Source organism: Phyllopteryx taeniolatus, chromosome 13, assembly GCF_024500385.1.
Source record: "Phyllopteryx taeniolatus isolate TA_2022b chromosome 13, UOR_Ptae_1.2, whole genome shotgun sequence".
Taxonomy (NCBI): domain Eukaryota; kingdom Metazoa; phylum Chordata; class Actinopteri; order Syngnathiformes; family Syngnathidae; genus Phyllopteryx; species Phyllopteryx taeniolatus.
In genome coordinates, this window is record NC_084514.1 from 25,538,303 (window position 1) to 25,557,236 (window position 18,934).

The window sequence follows — 18,934 nt, forward strand, 5'->3', positions numbered from 1 at the left end:
GTTAAATATTGTAGCCTGTATAATTATATATCGACCTCCTGGATCTGCTACTGTACTATTTATTGTAAAAAGTAGTCTTTTATGGACTAGTATTGAGATTCCTCTTTGTCTACAGTTATAAAAGGCCGAGATAACCTGAGTGAAATTAGAGTCAATGAGGCATTTTTCTTCTGACTGAGTAAGGTGCGTTTTTTGTAATAGGAGGAGTTCTGTTTTAAATTTAGTGGTATAATCCATGCGGCACGGTGGACGACTGGTTAGAGCGTCTGCCTCACAGTTCTGAGGTCCGGGCGGGGTTCAATCCCCGACCCCACCTGTGTGGAGTTTGCTTGTTCTCCCCGTGCCTGCGTGGGTTTTCTCCAGGCACTCCCACATCCCAAAAACATGCATGGTAGGTTAATTGACAACTCTAAATTGCCCATAGGTGTGAATGTGGGTGCATATGGTTGTTTGTTTATATGTGCCCTGCGATTGGCTGGCAACCAGTTCAGGCTGTACCCCGCCTCCTGCCCGATGATAGCTGGGATTGGCTCCAGCACGCCCGCGATCCTTGTGAGGATAAGCAATGGATGGATGGTATAATCCATAATCTTAATTCTCTTTTCATGCGATCGAACGGCATTGACATTCCATGACACAAAAGTTAAGTGTAACATATAATGGGTGCATGTATCATAATTTTAAATAGATTTGGTACTATGCATTCTTTGTTGTGGTTTTTTGACAAGTTTTCGGAAGATTTTTTTGGTATTGTGTTGATAAATGTTATTGAGAGAGGGTGATAGAGATGCTGATGGTTCAGTCCGGATGGTTCTATTCCTCTTTGGCCCAGAGCACACGACGTCCACAATTTCCCAAAACAATTTGAAATTTGGACTCGTCGGACCACAGAACACTTTTCCACTTTGCATCAGTCCATCTTAGATGAGCTCTGGCCCAGAGAAGCCGGCGGCGTTTCTGGGTGTTGGTGATAAATGGCTTTTGCTTTGCATAGTAGAGTTTCAAGTTGCACTTACGGATGTAGCGCCGAACTGTATTTACTGACATTGGTTTTCTGAAGTGTGCCTGAGCCCATGTGGTGATATCCTTTACACATTGATGTCGGTTTTTGATGCAGTGGCGCCTGAGGTATCGAAGGTCACGGGCATTCAATGTTGGTTTTCGGCCTTGACGCTTACATGCAGTGATTTCTCCAGATTCTCGGAACCTTTTGATGATGATATGGACCGTAGATGATGAAATCCCTAAATTTCTTGCAATTGTACGTTGAGGAACGTTGTCCTTAAACTGTTCGACTATTTTCTAACGCACTTGTTCACAAAGAGGTGAACTCGCCCCATCTTTGCTTGTGAATGACTGAGCAATTCAGGGAAGCTCCTTTTCTACCCAATCATGGCACCCACCTGTTCCCAATTAGCCTGTTCACCTGTGGGATGTTCCAAACAGGTGTTTGATGAGCATTCCTCAACTTTCTCAGTCTTTATTGCCACCTGTCCCAGCTTTTTTGGAACGTGTTGCAGCCATAAAATTACAAGTTAATGATTATTTGCTAAAAACAGTAAAGTTTATCAGTTTGAACATTAAATATCTCTCTCTCTCTCTCTCTCTCTCTCTCTCTCTCTCTCTCTCTCTCTCTCTCTCTCTCTCTCTCTCTCTCTCTCTCTCTCTCTCTCTCTCTCTCTCTCTCTCTCTCTCTCTCTCTCTCTCTCTCTCTCTCTCTCTCTCTCTCTCTCTCTCTCTCTCTCTCTCTCTCTCTCTATATATATATATACACATACATACATACATACACACACACAGCGGGGATCAATCCCCGGCCCCGCCTGTGTGGAGTTTGCATGTTCTCCCTGTGCCTGCGTGGGTTTTCTCCGGGCACTCCGGTTTCCTCCCACATCCCAAAAAACATGCATTAATTGGGGACTCTAAATTGCCCGTAGGTGTGGATGTGAGTGCGAATGGTTGTTTGTTTGTATGTACCCTGCGATTGGCTGGCAACCAGTTCAGGGTGTACCCCGCCTCCTGCCTGATGATAGCTGGGATAGGCTCCAGCACGCCCGCGACCATAGTGAGGAGAAGTGGCTCAGAAAATGGATGGATGGATGGATATATATACACATACACACATACACACACCGTATTAAAAGGCGCAGTCTCAGTTACGGGTCTATTTCTGTATCATATTATTGGGCGCAGGCATGGTAAAACATACGCTAGCTTAAAACATACGGTAGCATGCATGCACGCTAAAACAATGTTTTTAAAAAGGAGCGGGAGCAAAACTGAGTTCGGTTGTACTTTATTGAAGTATTTAACAATGTACTCACATGATTTTTTGATCAATCCTCATCCACAAATGCATCAAAGTCCTCATCTTCTCTATCTGAAATGAACAGCTGGCCAAGTTCTCCAACAAACACGGCGGGTTCGCTCTCGTCATTGTCAGAGTCAATCTCGTTGCTGGGGGCTGTTCAGCAATGATGCCGGCTTTCGCGAAAGCTCGGACAACAGTCGAAGCAGATACCTTAGCCCAAGCATCCACAATCCATTCCCATATGGTGGCGTAACTCGCCCGGCGTTGCCGCCCAGTCTTAGTTGCACTTTGTTTTTCACAGCGGCTGTGAATGGGCGCGCATGGAGTCACAGATCAACGGACGGTGACGCGTGGAAAAAAACATCCGGTCTCTTTACGTACACCTCACTCAGCCACTCTCTCATTTTCTCCTCATCCATCCAGCCCTTTTGATTGGCCTTAACGATAACTTCGGCTGGAAACTTTTCTTTAGGCAGCGTGTTCCTCTTAAAATCCCCATAGGTGGCAGTTTCTGTCCATTACCATGGCAACCAAGCACAACAGTAAAAGCAGACTTCTCGTGCCCCGTTGTGCGTATCGCTACCGTGGTGGTCGCCATTTTCTCTACATTGTGGTTCACCATGATGTCAAAAGTGAGCGGCACCTCGTCCATGTTGGTGATGTGGTTGGGCTGGATGTGTTTGTCGGCAATCTTTTTACTGCAGTACGAGCGGAAGACGTCTTTTCCTTGTAATCCACCAAAAGTTGCTGCGCCACAGTAGTCCTTGGTTGGATGGATAAATGGCGCCGTTTCATAAAACGAAAACACCGAGACGGACCTCCTTGAAAATGTTTGATTTTCATTTCTTCTGCAAGCGTTATTGCACTCAGTCGAATGGTGACCGTAGAGACGCTTGTCCAGGCTGTTCTTTGTCCATTAATCCATTGCTCGAGTTGGTCTTCCAACTCGGGCCACCTCGCCTTGTTTATGCGTAAACTCAGCTTTGTCTTCTTGACTTGGCAAAGCTCGTTTTCCTGCTTCCTCCACTTACGAACCATGGATTCGTTGATCTTGAATTTTCTCGCGGCTGTTCGATTCCCAAGTTCCTCCGGGTAACTGATAGCTTGCAGTTTAAACTGTGCTTCGTAAGCGTGTCTCTTCGTCGGTGCCATTTTCGGGGGTTCTTAGCCAAACCGATGTTGTTTTCCATAATGCACATACCGGCGCTATATACCTACTGGGGCCGTGCCTTTAGCGTTCTCTGTCACGCGCAACCATCCCCCTTTACGTCCGCATGCTGTCCTCAGTCACTTCCGCCTTCCTCTATATAAGGAGCGTGTCGGCAGCAAATGCTCCCAGTCAGTCAAGCGGAGCGCTCATCAAAGTCACACAACAACATTGACAAATTTTAGAACTCGGTACACACATAAGGCGCGCCGCGTTATAAGGCGCACCGTCCATTTTGGAGAAAATTTAAGACTTAAGTGCGCCTTATGGTCGTGAAAATAGAATTCGGGATAGGACTTGATAAGTTCTTTACTTCTTCCTACTCCTTTTGAACATGTATAGTGGGTACAGAAAGTATTCAGACCCCCTTAAATTTTTCACTCTTTGTTAATTTCAGCCATTTGCTATAATCATATAAGTTCATTTTTCCCCCATTAATGTACACGAAGCACCCCATATTGACAGAAAAAAAACTTAATTTTTGAAATTTTTGCAGATTTATTAAAAGAGAAAAACTGAAATATCACACAGCCATAAGTATTCAGACCCTTTGCTCAGTATTTAGACGCACCCTTTTGAGCTAATACACCCATGAGTCTTATTGGGAAGTTTTTCACACTTGGATTTGGGGATTCTCTGCCATTCCTCCTTGCAGATCCTCTCCAGTTCTGTTAGGTTGGATGGTGGACAACCATTTTCAGGTCTCTCCAGAGATGCTCAATTGTGTTTAAGTCAGGGCTCTGGCTTGGCCATTCAAAAACAGTCACGGAACAGCCTCTCCTTCGTTATTTTAGCTGTGTGCTTAGGGTCATTGTCTTGTTGGAAGGTGAACCTTCGGCCCAGTCTGAGGTCCTGAGCACTCTGGAGAAGGTGTTCGTCCAGGATATCCCTGTACTTGGCCGCATTCATCTTTCCTTCGATTGCAACCAGTTGTCCTGTCCCTGCAGCTGAAAAACACCCCCACAGCATGATGCTGCCACTACCATGCTTCACTGTTGGGACTGTATTGGACAGGTGATGAGCAGTGCCTGGTTTTCTCCACACATACTGCTCAGCATTAAGGCCACAAAGTTCGATCTTGGTCTCATCAGACCAGAGAATCTTATTTCTCACCATCTTGGAGCAAACTCTTGCAGGTTTTTATGTGTCTTGCACTGAGGAGAGGCTTCCATCCGGCCACTCTGGCATAAAGCCCTGACTGGTGGAGGGCTGCAGTGATGGTTGACTTTCTAGAACATTCTCCTATCTCCCGACTGCATCTCTGGAGCTCAGCCACAGTGATCTTTGGGTTCCTCTTTACCGCTCTCACCAAGGCTATTCTCCCCCGATTGCTCAGTTTGGCTAGACGGCCAGCTCTGGGAAGGGTTCTGATCGTCCCAAACGTCTTCCATTAAGTCTTATGGAGACCACTGTACTCTTGGGAACCTTAAGTCCAGCAGACATTTTTTTTTACCCTTGGCCAGATCTGTGCCTTGCCACAATTCTGTCTCTGAGCTCTTCAGGCAGTTCCTTTGACCTCATGATTCCCGTTTGCTCTGACATGCAAAGTGAGCTGTAAGGTCTTATCTAGACAGGTGTGTGGCTTTCCTAATCAAGTCCAATCAGTGTAATCAAACACAGCTGGACTCCAATGAAGGTGTAAAACCATCTCAAGGATGATCAGAAGCAATGGACAGCACCAGAGTTAAATATATGAGTGCCAAAGCAAAGGGTCTGAATACTTATGGCTGTGTGATATTTCAGTTTTTCTTTTTTAATCAATCTGCAAAAATTTCAGCAATTCCGTTTTTTTTTCTGTCAATATGGGGTGCTGTGTGTATAGTAATGAGAAAAAAATTAACTTAAACCATTTGATCAAATGACTGCAATATAACAAAGAGTAATAAATTTAAGGGGGTCTGAATACTTTCCGTACACACTGTATATTGTACATTTCTTGTTTCTTGTTCCTTTTTTATTCTTTTTTTGCCATTTTCTCAATAGACTTGTTTTGGAAATTAAATCAGGAAACAATATTGTCTTTTGTAGTTTTAATAATATCTTTGCAAAGAGAGAGCAAGTCAAGAGGTTATCGTTGCTTCGCGTCTCTGCCTGTCTCTGAGACACATACGGAAAAGCAATGCCTAATTAAACTGAAAACATGGGAGGGTGAGAAGCTCGGTCATCCGGGAGGATCTCAGAGTAGAGCCGTTGCTCCTTCACATCGAGAGGAGCCAGATGAGGTGGCTGGGGAATCTGATTTGGATGCCTCCCGGACGCCTCCCTGGTGAGGTGTTCCGGGCATGTCCCACCGGGAGGGGACCCCGGACACGCTGGAGAGACTACATCCTTCGGCTGGCCTGGAAACGCCTCGGGATCCCCCCGGAAGAGATGGATGAAGTGGCTGGGGAACGGGAAGTGTGGGCGTCCCTGCTAAAGCTACTGCCCCCGCAACCCGACCTCGGATAAGCGGTAGAAGATGGATGGATGGATGGATGGATGGATGGAGATGGGAGGGAAATGAGGAAATTGAGACCTATTCACAACTTGTCCTTTAGAGAAAAGGGAGGTGGAAGACAGGATGAGAGAAGGGAAGTGCAGTCCTCATTTAACTGAAAAATAGTTTTTTTAGCACAACTCAGGTTATTTACAGTACGTCATTGCTGTCGCATGCTGTCCTCGTTAGCATGTTACATTAAACAATTAAGCTACTCTGTATATTTGGAAAGGCCACACAAGAACAAAGGACTATTGAAGTAATAAAATCACACAAAACCATGGGATAATATAATAAGAGTATATTGACCATATTTTGTCATTTTGCCATAACAAATCCCCCTTTTGATAAGGCACTACATGTGGGTTTACAGCACCATGCGGCACGAAATAACAAACATAGCAGTTCGAGCGTGCCACTTGAAGGACGTAAAGAAACCAAACATTCATACTGTCCATCCATCCATCCATTTTCTGAGCCGCTTCTCCTCACTAGGGTCGCGGGCGTGCTGGAGCCTATCCCAGCTGTCATCGGGCAGGAGGCGGGGTACACCCTGAACTGGTTGCCAGCCAATCGCAGGGCACATAGAAACTAACAACCATTCGCACTCACAGTCATGCCTACGGGCAATTTAGAGTCTCCAATTAATGCATGTTTTTGGGATGTGGGAGGAAACCGGAGTGCCCGGAGAAAACCCACGCAGGCACGGGGAGAACATGCAAACTCCACACAGGCGGGGACGGGGATTGAACCCCGCACCTCAGAACTGTGAGGCTGACGCTCTAACCAGTCGGCCACCGTGCCGCCCATTCATACTGTAGAAAGTGAAATTTTGTTACAATCGCATGTAACAAAAGACGCACGTCATAGGTGTCACGTCTCACAAGATATGAACTACTGTCAACTGTCACAGTGGGAGCATCAATACACATATTGAACACAATAATTATTGCAATTAATGCTAAACCACAGAGGAGGGGCCTGAAAACCCCTGGAGATGCTGAACTTCCCGGCCATCTATTGCTAAAGTTGAGGGAGTTGGGACACAGGAGGCCTTGCAGTGTGATGCTTGAACCCACGTAGCTCTTTCAGCAACTTCCACAGCCATATGAGTGACCAAGAGGACTTGAAAGTGCCCAAGCCAGCGCTGAAGTCTCCACGTCTTTCGCCGGAAGTTCTTCATCAACACGAAGTCACCAGGTTTGATGCCGTGGAGGGGTCCATCAGCCACACCGGGCAATGCTGGGAAGAGCAAATTAGTCAAAGACGTGGAATGCCTTATCATGTTGTCTTCGCAAAGATGTGTGTCCATTGGCAAGCCTGGAGGATTCAATCCAACATTTGGGGGCCCTGCAAAGAGGATCTCAAAGGGCGACAAATTGTGCCTACGACACACACGCATTCTCATGTACAGCAACACAATTGGTAGGCACTTAATCTAATTTAATTTTGTGTCTTCACAACATTTTACTTAATTTGGCTTTCAAATTCCCATTTTCTTTCTATACTGCACCACCAGATTGAGGGTGGTAGCAACAATGTGTGCTGAGGTCAAATTGTAGTCCATCTGAAAGCTGGGTCATCACATCATTTAGGAATTGTGTGCCATTATCGGAGGAAAGTTTTTCAGGAATTCCGCATCTTGGAATAATTTCAGTCAATAGTGCTTTTGCCACCATGCATGCAGATGCATGTTTTGCCGGGAATACTTCAATCCATTTTGAAAACATGCCCACCATAACTAGACTTTTTTTGCCTTCACAAGGTGTCAATTCTACAACAAAATCCCCCCTTTAGACACAAGGTCTATCTCAAGTGTCAATTATGTATATCCATTTTCTGAGCCGCTTCTCCTCACTAGGGTCGCGGGCGTGCTGGAGCCTATCCCAGCTGTCATCGGGCAGGAGGCGGGGTACACCCTGAATTGGTCGCCAGCCAATCGCAGGGCACATCGAAACAAACAACCATTCGCACTCACAGTCATGCCTACGGGCAATTTAGAGTCTCCAATTAATGCATGTTTTTGGGATGTGGGAGGAAACCGGAGTGCCCGGAGAAAACCCCCGCAGGCACGGGGAGAACATGCAAACTCCACACAGGCGGGGACGGGGATTGAACCCCACACCTCAGAACTGTGAGGCTGACGCTCTAACCAGTCGGCCACCGTGCCGCCTCAATTATGTATATATATTAAAACAAACAAACAAAAAAACATGATGAGAGAGATGTGGCTTACCTTTCGGGCCCATCCATAGACCATCCACAAAAGACATACCACACTGTCGCCACAAAGTGGATTCAGTGGGAGTAGACAGTGAGTGAAGGTCAGTGAGAAGAAGAGGGGCATGCGAGGGAGGCGGTGAGTGAGGAGAGGAGAGATGGAAGGGAGTCGGAGTGATGCAGCATCCGCACGCGCATTCCCCCCGAGAGACAGGCTCAGACATGTTGGTGTGTGCTGTACATTTGCAGGCAGCGATAACAGAAGGGAGAAGGATGGCGTCGAGGAGAGTGACAACCTCGTCATGGTGAAGAATAGGTTTACTGTCAGATTTCAAAATCCTACCGGATCCGTGCCACCGGATCAAGTTTACGAGAGAAGTACCCCGCTGGGCGAAGGAGGTCGCCATGAACCACCCCGAAGGCATAACGAGAGTCCGTGTAGATTGTGACAGATTTACCTTCCGGTAGGATTGCAACGCTGAACTGTCACATGGGGGAGTCCCAACAGTTCTGTGTTGTAGCAGAGCTAACACACAGCATACAGGTGAGAGGAGTGTTGCTCCTGTAAGATAGAATTTACACATTGAGGAACGCACAAAGTCAGTGGAGAATAGGCGCCGCTGGGCGAAGGAGGTCGCCATCACGCTGAAGCAAGACGGAAGTCATGTTCCCATGACGCTCGTCCACAAACTGAACAAAGGGATTGGATGAATCAGGAAGCCCAAGAGTGAGGGCTGCAGGGCACACATCAGATGTACGCTTATTGCGCTGAAGTTTGCTCCGCCAGAGAAATGTGCATATAAAAACCCACAGCTGCGCATAAGCACACAGACAACACAACATAAAAAAAACACACACAGCTGCCCAAAGTCATGACTTGACGAAAAAAGACAAAAACAAATGCCAATACTAACTGAGTGTCCTCTAAAAAGAAACATTTTAAAAATCTTCTCAGAATGCCATAATGAAATACAGGGTGCAGCATATAACAATCCTTTTAAGGATTAAATATCTGTTTATGTTGAAATTGTTAAAATTGTACTATATTTAAGTTTGAATGTACACTGATAATTATCCCAATCTAATAAATCAATTCAATCAATATTATTTTGTGTGAACGTTGAGTTGCACTATTCTAAGATTTTGAGTAGCCTCCTTTTCTCTTTTTTTCCCAATGGAATATGTCTTGTTATCAGTAGGCTACACCCTTTCAGGTATCTGGGCCTCATTCTCACTACTTCAGAAAAAACAAAACAAAACTCTTGATCTACAATATCACAGCGTCACACAAGTTAATCACCAATCTTAAAAAAAACAACAAAAAAAACATTTTCCCACAACTTATTTTCCCCCGCAGCAACAGCTCATAACGCATTACATAAGCAATAACACACACACAGATACAGTGGGGCAAAAAAGTATTTCGTCAGCCACCAATTGTGCAAGTTCTCCCACCTAAAAAGATGAGAGAGGCCTGCAATTTCCATCATAGGCATACCTCACCGATGAGAGACAAAATGAGGACAAAAGAAATCCAGAAAATCACAGTCTTATTTTTAAAGAATTTATTAGAAAATTATGGTGGTAAAGAAGTATTTGGTCACCTACAAACAAGGAAGATTTCTGGCTCTCACAGACTTGTAAATTCTTTAAGACACTCCTCTGTCCTCCACTCGTTACCTGTATTAATGGCACCTGTTCAAACTCGTTATCAGTATAAAAGCCACTCTGACCAAGTCCAAAGAGCTGTCAAAGGACACCAGAAACAAAATTGTAGACCTGCACCAGGCTGGGAAGACTGAATCTGCAATAGGTAAGCAGCTTGGTGTGAAGAAATCAACTGTGGGAGCAATTATTAGAAAATGGAAGACATACAAGACCACTGATAATCTCCCTCGATCTGGGGCTTCACGCAAGATCTCACCCCGTGGGGTCAAAATGATCACAAGAATGGTGAGCAAAAATCCAAGAACCACACGGGGGGACCTAGTGAACGACCTGCCGAGAGCTGGGACCAAAGTAATAAAGGCTACCATCAGTAACAGACTACGCCGCCAGGGACTCAAATCCTGCAGTGCCAGACGTGTCCCCCTGCTTAAGCCAGTATATGTCCAGGCCCGTCTGAAGTTTGCTAGAGAGTATTTGGATGATCCAGAAGAGGATTGGGAGAATGGTCAGATGAAGCCAAAATAGAACTTTTTAGTAAAAACTCTACTTGTCGTGTTTAGAGGAGAAAGAATGCCAAGTTGAATCAAAAGAACACCATACCTAGTGTGAAGCATGGGGGTGGAAACATCATGTATTGTGCGATTTTGAGTGAAACCCTCCTTCCATCAGCAAGGGCATTGAAGATGAAATGTGGCTGGATCTTTCAGAATGACAATAATCCCACACACCGCTCGGGCAACGAAGGGGTGGCTTCGTTAGAAGCATTTCAAGTCCAAGTCCTGGTGTGGTCTAGCCAGTCTCCAGATCTCAACCACATAGAAAATTTTTGGAGGGAGTTGAAAGTCTGTATTGCCCAGCGACAGCCCCAAAACATCACCGTTCTAGAGGAGATTTGCATGGAGGAGTGGGCCAAAATACCAGCAACAGTGGGTGAAAACCTTGTGAAGACTTACTGAAAACGTTTGACCTCAGTCATTGCCAACATGGGGTAAATAACAAAATATTGAGGTGAACTTTTGATATTGACCAATACTTACTTTCCACCATAATTTGCTAATAAATTATTTAAAAATCAGACAATGTGATTTTCTGGATTTCTTTTCCTCATTTTGTCTCTCATTGGTGAGTTATACCTATGATGAAAATTACAGGCCTCTCTCATATTTTTAAATGGGAGAACTTGCACAGTTGGTGGCTGACTAAATACTTTTTTGCCCCACTATGTACATACAGTCTCCACAGCGAACAACATATCTTCCAGTAATCAGTCAAACAACGCACTTTCATCCAAAACACTTGGCCAAGATTCCAGCATTCGTCTCGCAAACACCACACACAAACCTGTACATACGGGTGCATGGTCACGACTGGTTAGAGCGTCTGCCTCACAGTTCTGAGGACCGGGGTTCAATCCCCGGCCCCGCCTGTGTGGAGTTTGCATGTTCTCCCCGTGCTTGCGTGAGTTTTCTCCGGGCGCTCCGGTTTCCTCCCACATCCCAAAAACATGCGTGGTAGGTTGATGGAAGACTCTAATATTGCCCGTAAGTGTGAATGTGAGTGCGAATGGTTGTTTGTTTATATGTGCCCTGTGATTGGCTGGCAAACAGTTCAGGGTGTACCCCGCCTCCTGCACGAAGATAGCTGGGATAGGCTCCAGCACTCCCGCGAACCTCGTGAGGAGAAGCGGCTCGGAAAATGAATGGATGGATGGAAGGTTGAACACACGTCTTGTCAGTCAGATAGTCTTGTCTTCAGTCTCAAATACCTTTAAAGCTTTTCTCGTCTGTAAAGCACTTGGTGTTACATTTTTAATGTATAAAATGTGCTGTATAAATAAATTTACTTTGATCATTTGACAGCATTTGAAACAAAAATTGTTTCAAACAAAATGTTAACTCTCATTTTCACAAAACTGATATTTTCACCCCTCACAGTAAGTAGTTAACATTTTGCTTTTCACATTTGTATGAATCATTTATTCATACCAGTGGAATTAACAATGAGTTTGAGCAGAATTTTGATTTATCTAATCCCAAAAAATAATAAACCTTGGATTATTTAAATTTCTCTGTCATCAATGAATGCATTTTAATTATTTTTGCAAGACCAAATGTCCACTAGTTAATAGTTTCTCAAAACCTTGAAAAATGACAAGTAACCGTCCTCCACTTCGGGTGAGTTCCCGATTACCGTCCCTTAGGCCCCAGGCCAAGTTACACAATCCCCAGCCCACTGTAGATTTGTTCAAGCAGTTCCAAACTGCTACGCTTTCGGTCCCAGACCAAACATGTACGCGGGGAATAGATCCTCAGATGATTACAAGTCATGATTCTACATTTCAGGTAGTTCAATATTCTTATTTGCATTAGTCACGGTTGTTGGGATGGGAGGACATCTTTCTAATTCAAAGGGATCTATCAATTATACTTCATAGTTGCATACATTAACTCCATAAGTGTGTAAATGAATGTCTGGTGGTGACTGTGTAAGTTACAGTAAATAACTAGCCTAAGCAAAGCAGTGTTGTCAGTGCCAAGCACGTCTTCATTGCAAAAAATAACAAAAGGAAACAGCTATGTTGAATGCATGTGTGTCTGTATATCACCAGTAATGCGCCGCTCTGTCTGAGTCAGCCAGAGTTCGGACGAACTGGGTCCACCACCACGATCGCCACCATGAGTGCAAATGTCGTGCCCTTTTATCTGTCTTCTTCAGACAGTCTCTGATCCAATATTCATCCATTGTCCCTTCTTTCCACAATGGAAGCATCTTCTAAACCCTGATACCTGTTCAGTATCCGGCCTCAACCTCCTCAAATCTGGTTCAGCGATGCTTTGTGTCCATTAGTTGTCAAGAACATTCCGCAAGGCCAGGCGGTGTGGGAGGGAGGCAGCTACTCTTGAGGTAGGAAAGGAGGAGTGCTGTGTGTGAAGCGCCGTGCTGTGGGTCGCAGGAGATGGTTGTGTTGTTGGTCTTTTTCCAGATTGCACTCTTCTAGATCTTTGCCAAAGGGTGATTGATTTGTGGAGGCCACTGTGGAACCCAGCTCGCGACCGCAGCCTGACATCCACCCTTTGGCCAACTCTGATAGACCACAGGTGATACCCAGTTATCAGTAACTTGCCCTACACATAGTTTTTGTCAGAAAGCTTCTGTCGCTGTTCGCATCTAAATCTAACAGTCAAAAACATTTCCATACATTTGACATTTTTCCCTAAAAGTTCAAAGTCCTTGACTTTATTTGTTTTGTTGTTTCACAACTTTCTTTTCCCCCCCAACATTTCCTTCAGTTGCTGTAACTGCTGAACACTTAAATTTCCTGTCACCGGGAAACCATATTCAGTTATCCACTTCTCAACACACTCCATAGATTCCCCCCCCCCCCCCCCATATTTTTCCCTCATATACAGTAGGTCATGACAGGTGATGTATACACCAGTAATTCTTTTTCTTTGCTCTTCCCATTTTCAGTACCCGTTAGAAGCGCTTCTATTTTTTACAATATTCGAACGTCTTTGAAATTGTTGGGGAACCTAACTCCTGATTGTCTAACTCCAACCGGGAGACCTAAACTCCTAACCGTAGGACTTGAACCTGTTGACCTGAACCCCTAACCCCCGAACTCCAACCGTGGGACTTTATTCCTGGACTTTAATCCGGACTTTAACCTGGACTTTAACCAGGCCTTTAAGGACTCAAACCTTATGAATGGAATGTGAGAAGAGCAATTACCAATACCACTTATTACAGAGACAAGCTTATTTCAAATACAGTATATGAAATAGTCCAATTATCAAGGAATTAAAATGTTCTTTACCGTAATTCTTTGTTTGGAGGACAACAGGGCAGTTTGGATCCTGAGGTGATAGCCGACATCCAGAGCCCCGGCAACCCCCCCGTCCTTAATTCTTTGGGTGGAGGCAGGACTCGTGCGTTGGTCCTTGAGGATCAGTCACTCCTGGGGTCCCCTGGCTCGGCAATCAATCCTAGGATCCCACTTCTGACACCAAATTTGTTTTGGAAATTACATCCGGAAACAATCTTGTCTTTTGCAGTTTTAAAATCTTTGGAAAGAGAGAGAGTCGAGACTTTAGAGTTGCTTCGCGTCTCTGCCTGTCTCTGAGACACATACGGAAAAGCAATTTCTAATTAAACTGAAAAAATGGGAGTGAAATAAGGAAAGTGAGAAGAAAGACCTATTCACATCTTGTCCTTGAGAGAAAAGGGAGGTTGAAGACAGGATGAAAGAAGGGAAGTGCCCTCCTCAGTGAACTAAAAAATTGTTTTCTAACACAACTCAGGTTATTTATTTCATTGCTGTCGCATGCTGTCCGAGTTACCACGTTATCTTAAACAATTAAGCTCCTAAGTATATTTGGAAAGGCCACACAAGAACAAAGGACTATTGAACAAAGAACTATTGAAGTAATAAAATCACACAAAACCATGGGATAATCTAATAAAAGAGTATATAGACTATATTTTGTCATAACTATTTTGTGTTGATTTGTTTTGTTTTTTTGTATATGTTCAACAAAGATGAAAAAACTCTCAAATTTTAAATCGTGGGTGGCACGGTAGATGACTGGTTATCACATCTGCCTCTGAGGACCTGGGTTCAAATCCAGCCTCACCTTTGTAGAGTTTGGATGTTCTCCCCATGCCTGCGTCCCACATTCCAAAACCATGCATGGTAAGTTAATTGGAGATACTAAATTGCCCATAGGTGTGAATGTGAGTGCGAATGGTTGTTTGTTTATACTGTATGTGCCCTGCGATTGGCTGGCGACCAGTTCAGGGTGTACCCCGCCTCCCGCCCAGAGTCAACTGGGATAGGCTCCAGAACGCCCACGGCCCAAGTGAGGATAGGTGGTACGGAAAATGGATGGATGGAGTTTAAATCGTCAATAATTTTTTGAAAATGGGACTTTACTGTGGCATGTTTGAACATTTTTTTTTTTTTTTTTTTTTTTTTTTTTAAACAGGTGTCTTTATAAACCATTATTGACCTGATTATATGAAAATGACCCATATGTGTCACATACGGCTGCGCGCTGATGTGTCAACGCAACAAATCTGGTCTGGTCACTTACAAATGACCGAAGTCCGATTTGATGAACAAATATTGATTTGCAGCGTGAACAAGGCCTAGCTGTTTCTCCTCTGGTATTTATTTCTGTGTGCTTGCACTTTTGACCATAGGCAGGTCATTGATGGGATTAGCTGCACCTGGGCCCAAATTGTTTAAACCAAATACTGAATAGTAGTCCAACATAAAAGCCCCTGGAGAGGTTTGTTTCCTTTGAACACACCGACATGTATAAGAGACATCTTTTTCCTCACAGATATGCCGATAAAATGTTTGTTTTATCATAGGAATGGTGTATTTAACGCAGGCTCACATTGTGTACATTACAGAAAAACATGTAGGCTGTCACTACATTGGTCCTTATTCTGTTTGCTCAGCACTTACACAACCCCTCTTTTTGTCTTGCTCTTATTAGGTGAAGACTGCCATCAAATATAAGACTTTAAGAACATCTGAACAAAAAGAACAGTGCCAGTTGCCTTTGGCGCAAATCAGAGGACTCATAGGCTGTGTTTTTCCACCTGACTGCAGTGATCTCAGTGAGGCTCAGCAAGATAGCCAAGGCTCTTCCTGTGAAAGCACTATGAGGTAGGCTTTCTATTCTTAGATTCCTGGTAGATTTAGAAAGTTAGCTCACCCAGGGGTAAACTAGTGTTATGGCAATGGAGGTTTTTTGACTTGGCTCTCTTGCACTCTGCTGTGATATTTCCTTAAATGTACTGGACAAGTGCAATATGTAGATGAGATAAATGAAGACTGACCTTGTGAGAATCGAGAGAGCATACCATAAAGAGTGGGGATGAGGATTATAGACTGGTATATTTGAATAAACAACTAATACTGTATCTTATTCATGTTTCATTTCGCATTCAACAAAAGGATACATTTTATTTGAATACAGTTTTATGAACAGCATTTTCATTCCTATTTCTGTTCTTTCTGCATTGGGAAATCATTTTAGTTGCAGTGTTTTTGCACATATCACACTTCACAAGTAAAACTAGTATTGACAATTGAACAATGTTGTTGATTTTCTATTTAGTATTCTTTTTAACTGCTGACAGAATAGGCCCTTTATTCATATTAAGCCACACAGTGAAAATAAAAAAAAACTACTTAAATAATGACTCAATTAAAATTAATTGCACATAAAAGTGAAATAAAAATTGTACTTAAAAAAAGTTTAAAAACAAGCAGTTATTCAGGATTAACTGCAAATGTATGTACTGTACTTCCAAAATGTCCTATACTTGAAAAGTAAAACAAATGTACTGTACATGAAAAGTAAAGAAAAATACTGTATTTAAACAAACATTTTAAACAGGCTGTATGCATAGCTCCAAATTTAATTCTAATGTGGTTGATTGTATTGGATTTATTTAAACTTTGTAAAATTGCATTTAATTCGGTGATTCTTTCATGTACCACTAGAGAGAACCCACGTACCACTAGTGGTACATACCAAACTTTGAGAATCACTGCTATAAAGTAATCAATGAATGCAGCTAAAATAATAAGACTTGGTTTACAAGCAAGCCATTGTAATCAAACTACACATCATACCAAAAAGTACCATAGCGTATTTAGCAATGTTTTTGTTTTCTCTTCCCTTTGAGTGCCACCACAACAGTCAGTGCAGAGCTCCTCTGCAAAAATTAAGTTTTCCACGCTCGTGAGCACGAATGAGATGTACAAATCTTTAAAATTGTGGCTTTTACCACTCTGCTTGTACCAGTTACCAAGTAGCAACAAGCTATTCTCCCTTGTTTAACCTCCACTGTTAGACGAGCTGAAATGAGCATCATTATAACCACTGGGCTGTGGACCGGTACAAGGCCACGGAACATTTAGTACCGGGAAGCACAAAGAAAAAATAAAAATAAAAGATTCTTAGAGGAGCGTGAGACAGTGCACCCCGACCACTTGTCCGATCGGGATACTCCGTCAACCCCCAGCCATCCAGCTAATGTTTGTGCGCTTCCGAGTTCCAAATCTGTTGCCAAAGCGAACGGCTTGACAAAAAAAAAAACAGTTACTGTACCAAAAATAGCATGACCAAGACCCCAAAGTCTTGTTTTGTATTCCTCAGAGCCATGCCTCTTGCTCTCGCTCTCGCTCGATGAAGAATAGACAATAGATAGGACCATCATCACATGGCCGCCACGTCAATGCCCCACATTCAACATGGCGGCTTCATAGGCACTGGAGGCGCATCTTTTGGAATTGGATCTAGTCATATTGTATATGTGTGACCCAGAAATATGTCAGTCCCAATCTCTGCCTGCATTGCACCACAGCGCCAGTAAACAACAGCAGCCAATTCTGTAACTGACATACTTTTTCAACTGCATTTTAAATGACAAATGGAAACTATTTTTGGACACATTGTTCAGTCCCGAAGGTCTGTTTTATCCGATATCCATCAAATCGAAGTATGTTTTATCAAAGTTCCACTGTATATCAGTATTATCCCATTGAGTCTCACTTTTTTCGAGTCATTCAGTTTTGTTTTGTTTTTTCAGTGTGATGGTTATCCTTATCTGGTAGGAGAGAAGAGCAGTCATACTTAATTATATGAAACGCACACATTTCCCTGTGCGGGGCACAGACCCACCTCATCCAATTGCGCTTGAGCTAGGGAAGTGTACCACGCTTGAGTGCAGTCCTCACAAAGTCACAAAAGTCACTATCTGGACTTCAGAGGTCAAATGTGCCCAAGCACCATACAAATGACCTAGTGGGTAATGGGTACTACTGTCTTTAGGCAGTGGGGAAAAAATGGTTAGAAAATAATCATTACTAGTCCAGAACAAGTGAAAATAAGTACAAAACTATTTTACATTTTTCAGTGTAGATATGATTTGAATCATGTGTGTTATTGTAATACTGTATTCTGTTGCTTTTACAGCTCCGCCTCAACTGATCTGAATTTTCCTTTCAGACTTGGCACTAAAATTCCCTGTCAGAACGAAATAATGATCCCTCCAGTCCTACGTCAACGGAACAGAGTTCAATTCTCTCATGCAATGGTTGGCTTTACACTGGACTCTCCTCTGTTGAGCCTGACTGCATTATTACATACTTAGAACAGTTTGTTTTTTCCCTCATCTACTCACAGGACAATCAGACAACCATGACAGCATTCTCCAGAAAAAATAGGAATGGGGACTCCGAATTTTGGTAAGATCTGGTCCTTCACCAAGTTTGTCATTAGACTTCTGTCACTGATTGTTTGAACACCATGTTCAAGCATAATGGTGTCCATTTGTGCACTTGGCACCAGGGGACTTTAGGCCACAGTTCCATGATCAACTTTGTGATCATGTCGAGTGGTCCCTAATGTGTGCCTCCATTATTGAGGCAATCGACTAGATCATCCAACCCGTTGGTAGACACTGGCAGTGAAAGATGCCCTCAAGATGGAGTCCTTGCAGGCACCTGATGGGTACCGGCAGGCTTCGGCAGTGGCTAAGGCAAGACATGGGAGGAATTCAGCAAGGCCATAAAGAATGACTTCCGGACGGCTTCAAGGACATTCTAGTGGCAGAAAGTGATGCGCCATCAACCTTGTGTATAGTGGGGTTGTGGCACTGGAGCCCTTGACTTGAGACATTGTGAGTCGATGGGGAAAGTACCTACTTAACCTTAACCGAATAAATTCCACAGACACACCTTCCAGTGAAGAAGCAGAGTCTTTGGACTCCAAGTTGGGCTCTTCTATCAGTTTGGCTGAGATCGCCGAGGTGGCTAAAATGCTCCTTGTTGTAGGGCGCAGGGGGTGGATGGAATCCCTAGATCATGTCATGAACGGAACAGAGGATAGGACCCAAAAATGCACGACTCCAAAACAAATTGACAGTTTCCAAAAAGAGAGGTTTAATAGACGGGCATAGGTCGGTACACAGGCAGGCAATCCAAGAGAGGCAACAGTATCCAAAAACATGAGGCAAAGAGACAAGGTCG

At 43.7% G+C, this 18,934-nt stretch overlaps 1 protein-coding gene across 7 annotated transcripts in view; it reads left to right on the forward strand.

Moving 5' to 3' along the window:
• LOC133487608 (nesprin-3-like) overlaps positions 1–18,934 on the forward strand; it is a 281,178-nt gene that overhangs the window by 240,612 nt on the left and 21,632 nt on the right. For 2 of the 7 annotated variants that reach the window (XM_061794480.1, XM_061794494.1), the window contains 3 exons: positions 15,387–15,559; positions 17,880–18,000; positions 18,090–18,151. In XM_061794480.1, the coding sequence (XP_061650464.1) occupies positions 15,387–15,559; positions 17,880–18,000; positions 18,090–18,151 (356 nt within the window). Of the gene's footprint in view, positions 1–1,999; positions 9,317–12,648; positions 12,787–12,865; positions 12,981–15,386; positions 15,560–17,879; positions 18,001–18,089; positions 18,152–18,934 lie in introns of those variants that run through there. The other 5 variants (XR_009791405.1, XM_061794482.1, XM_061794484.1 and 2 more) reach the window with 5 other exon arrangements.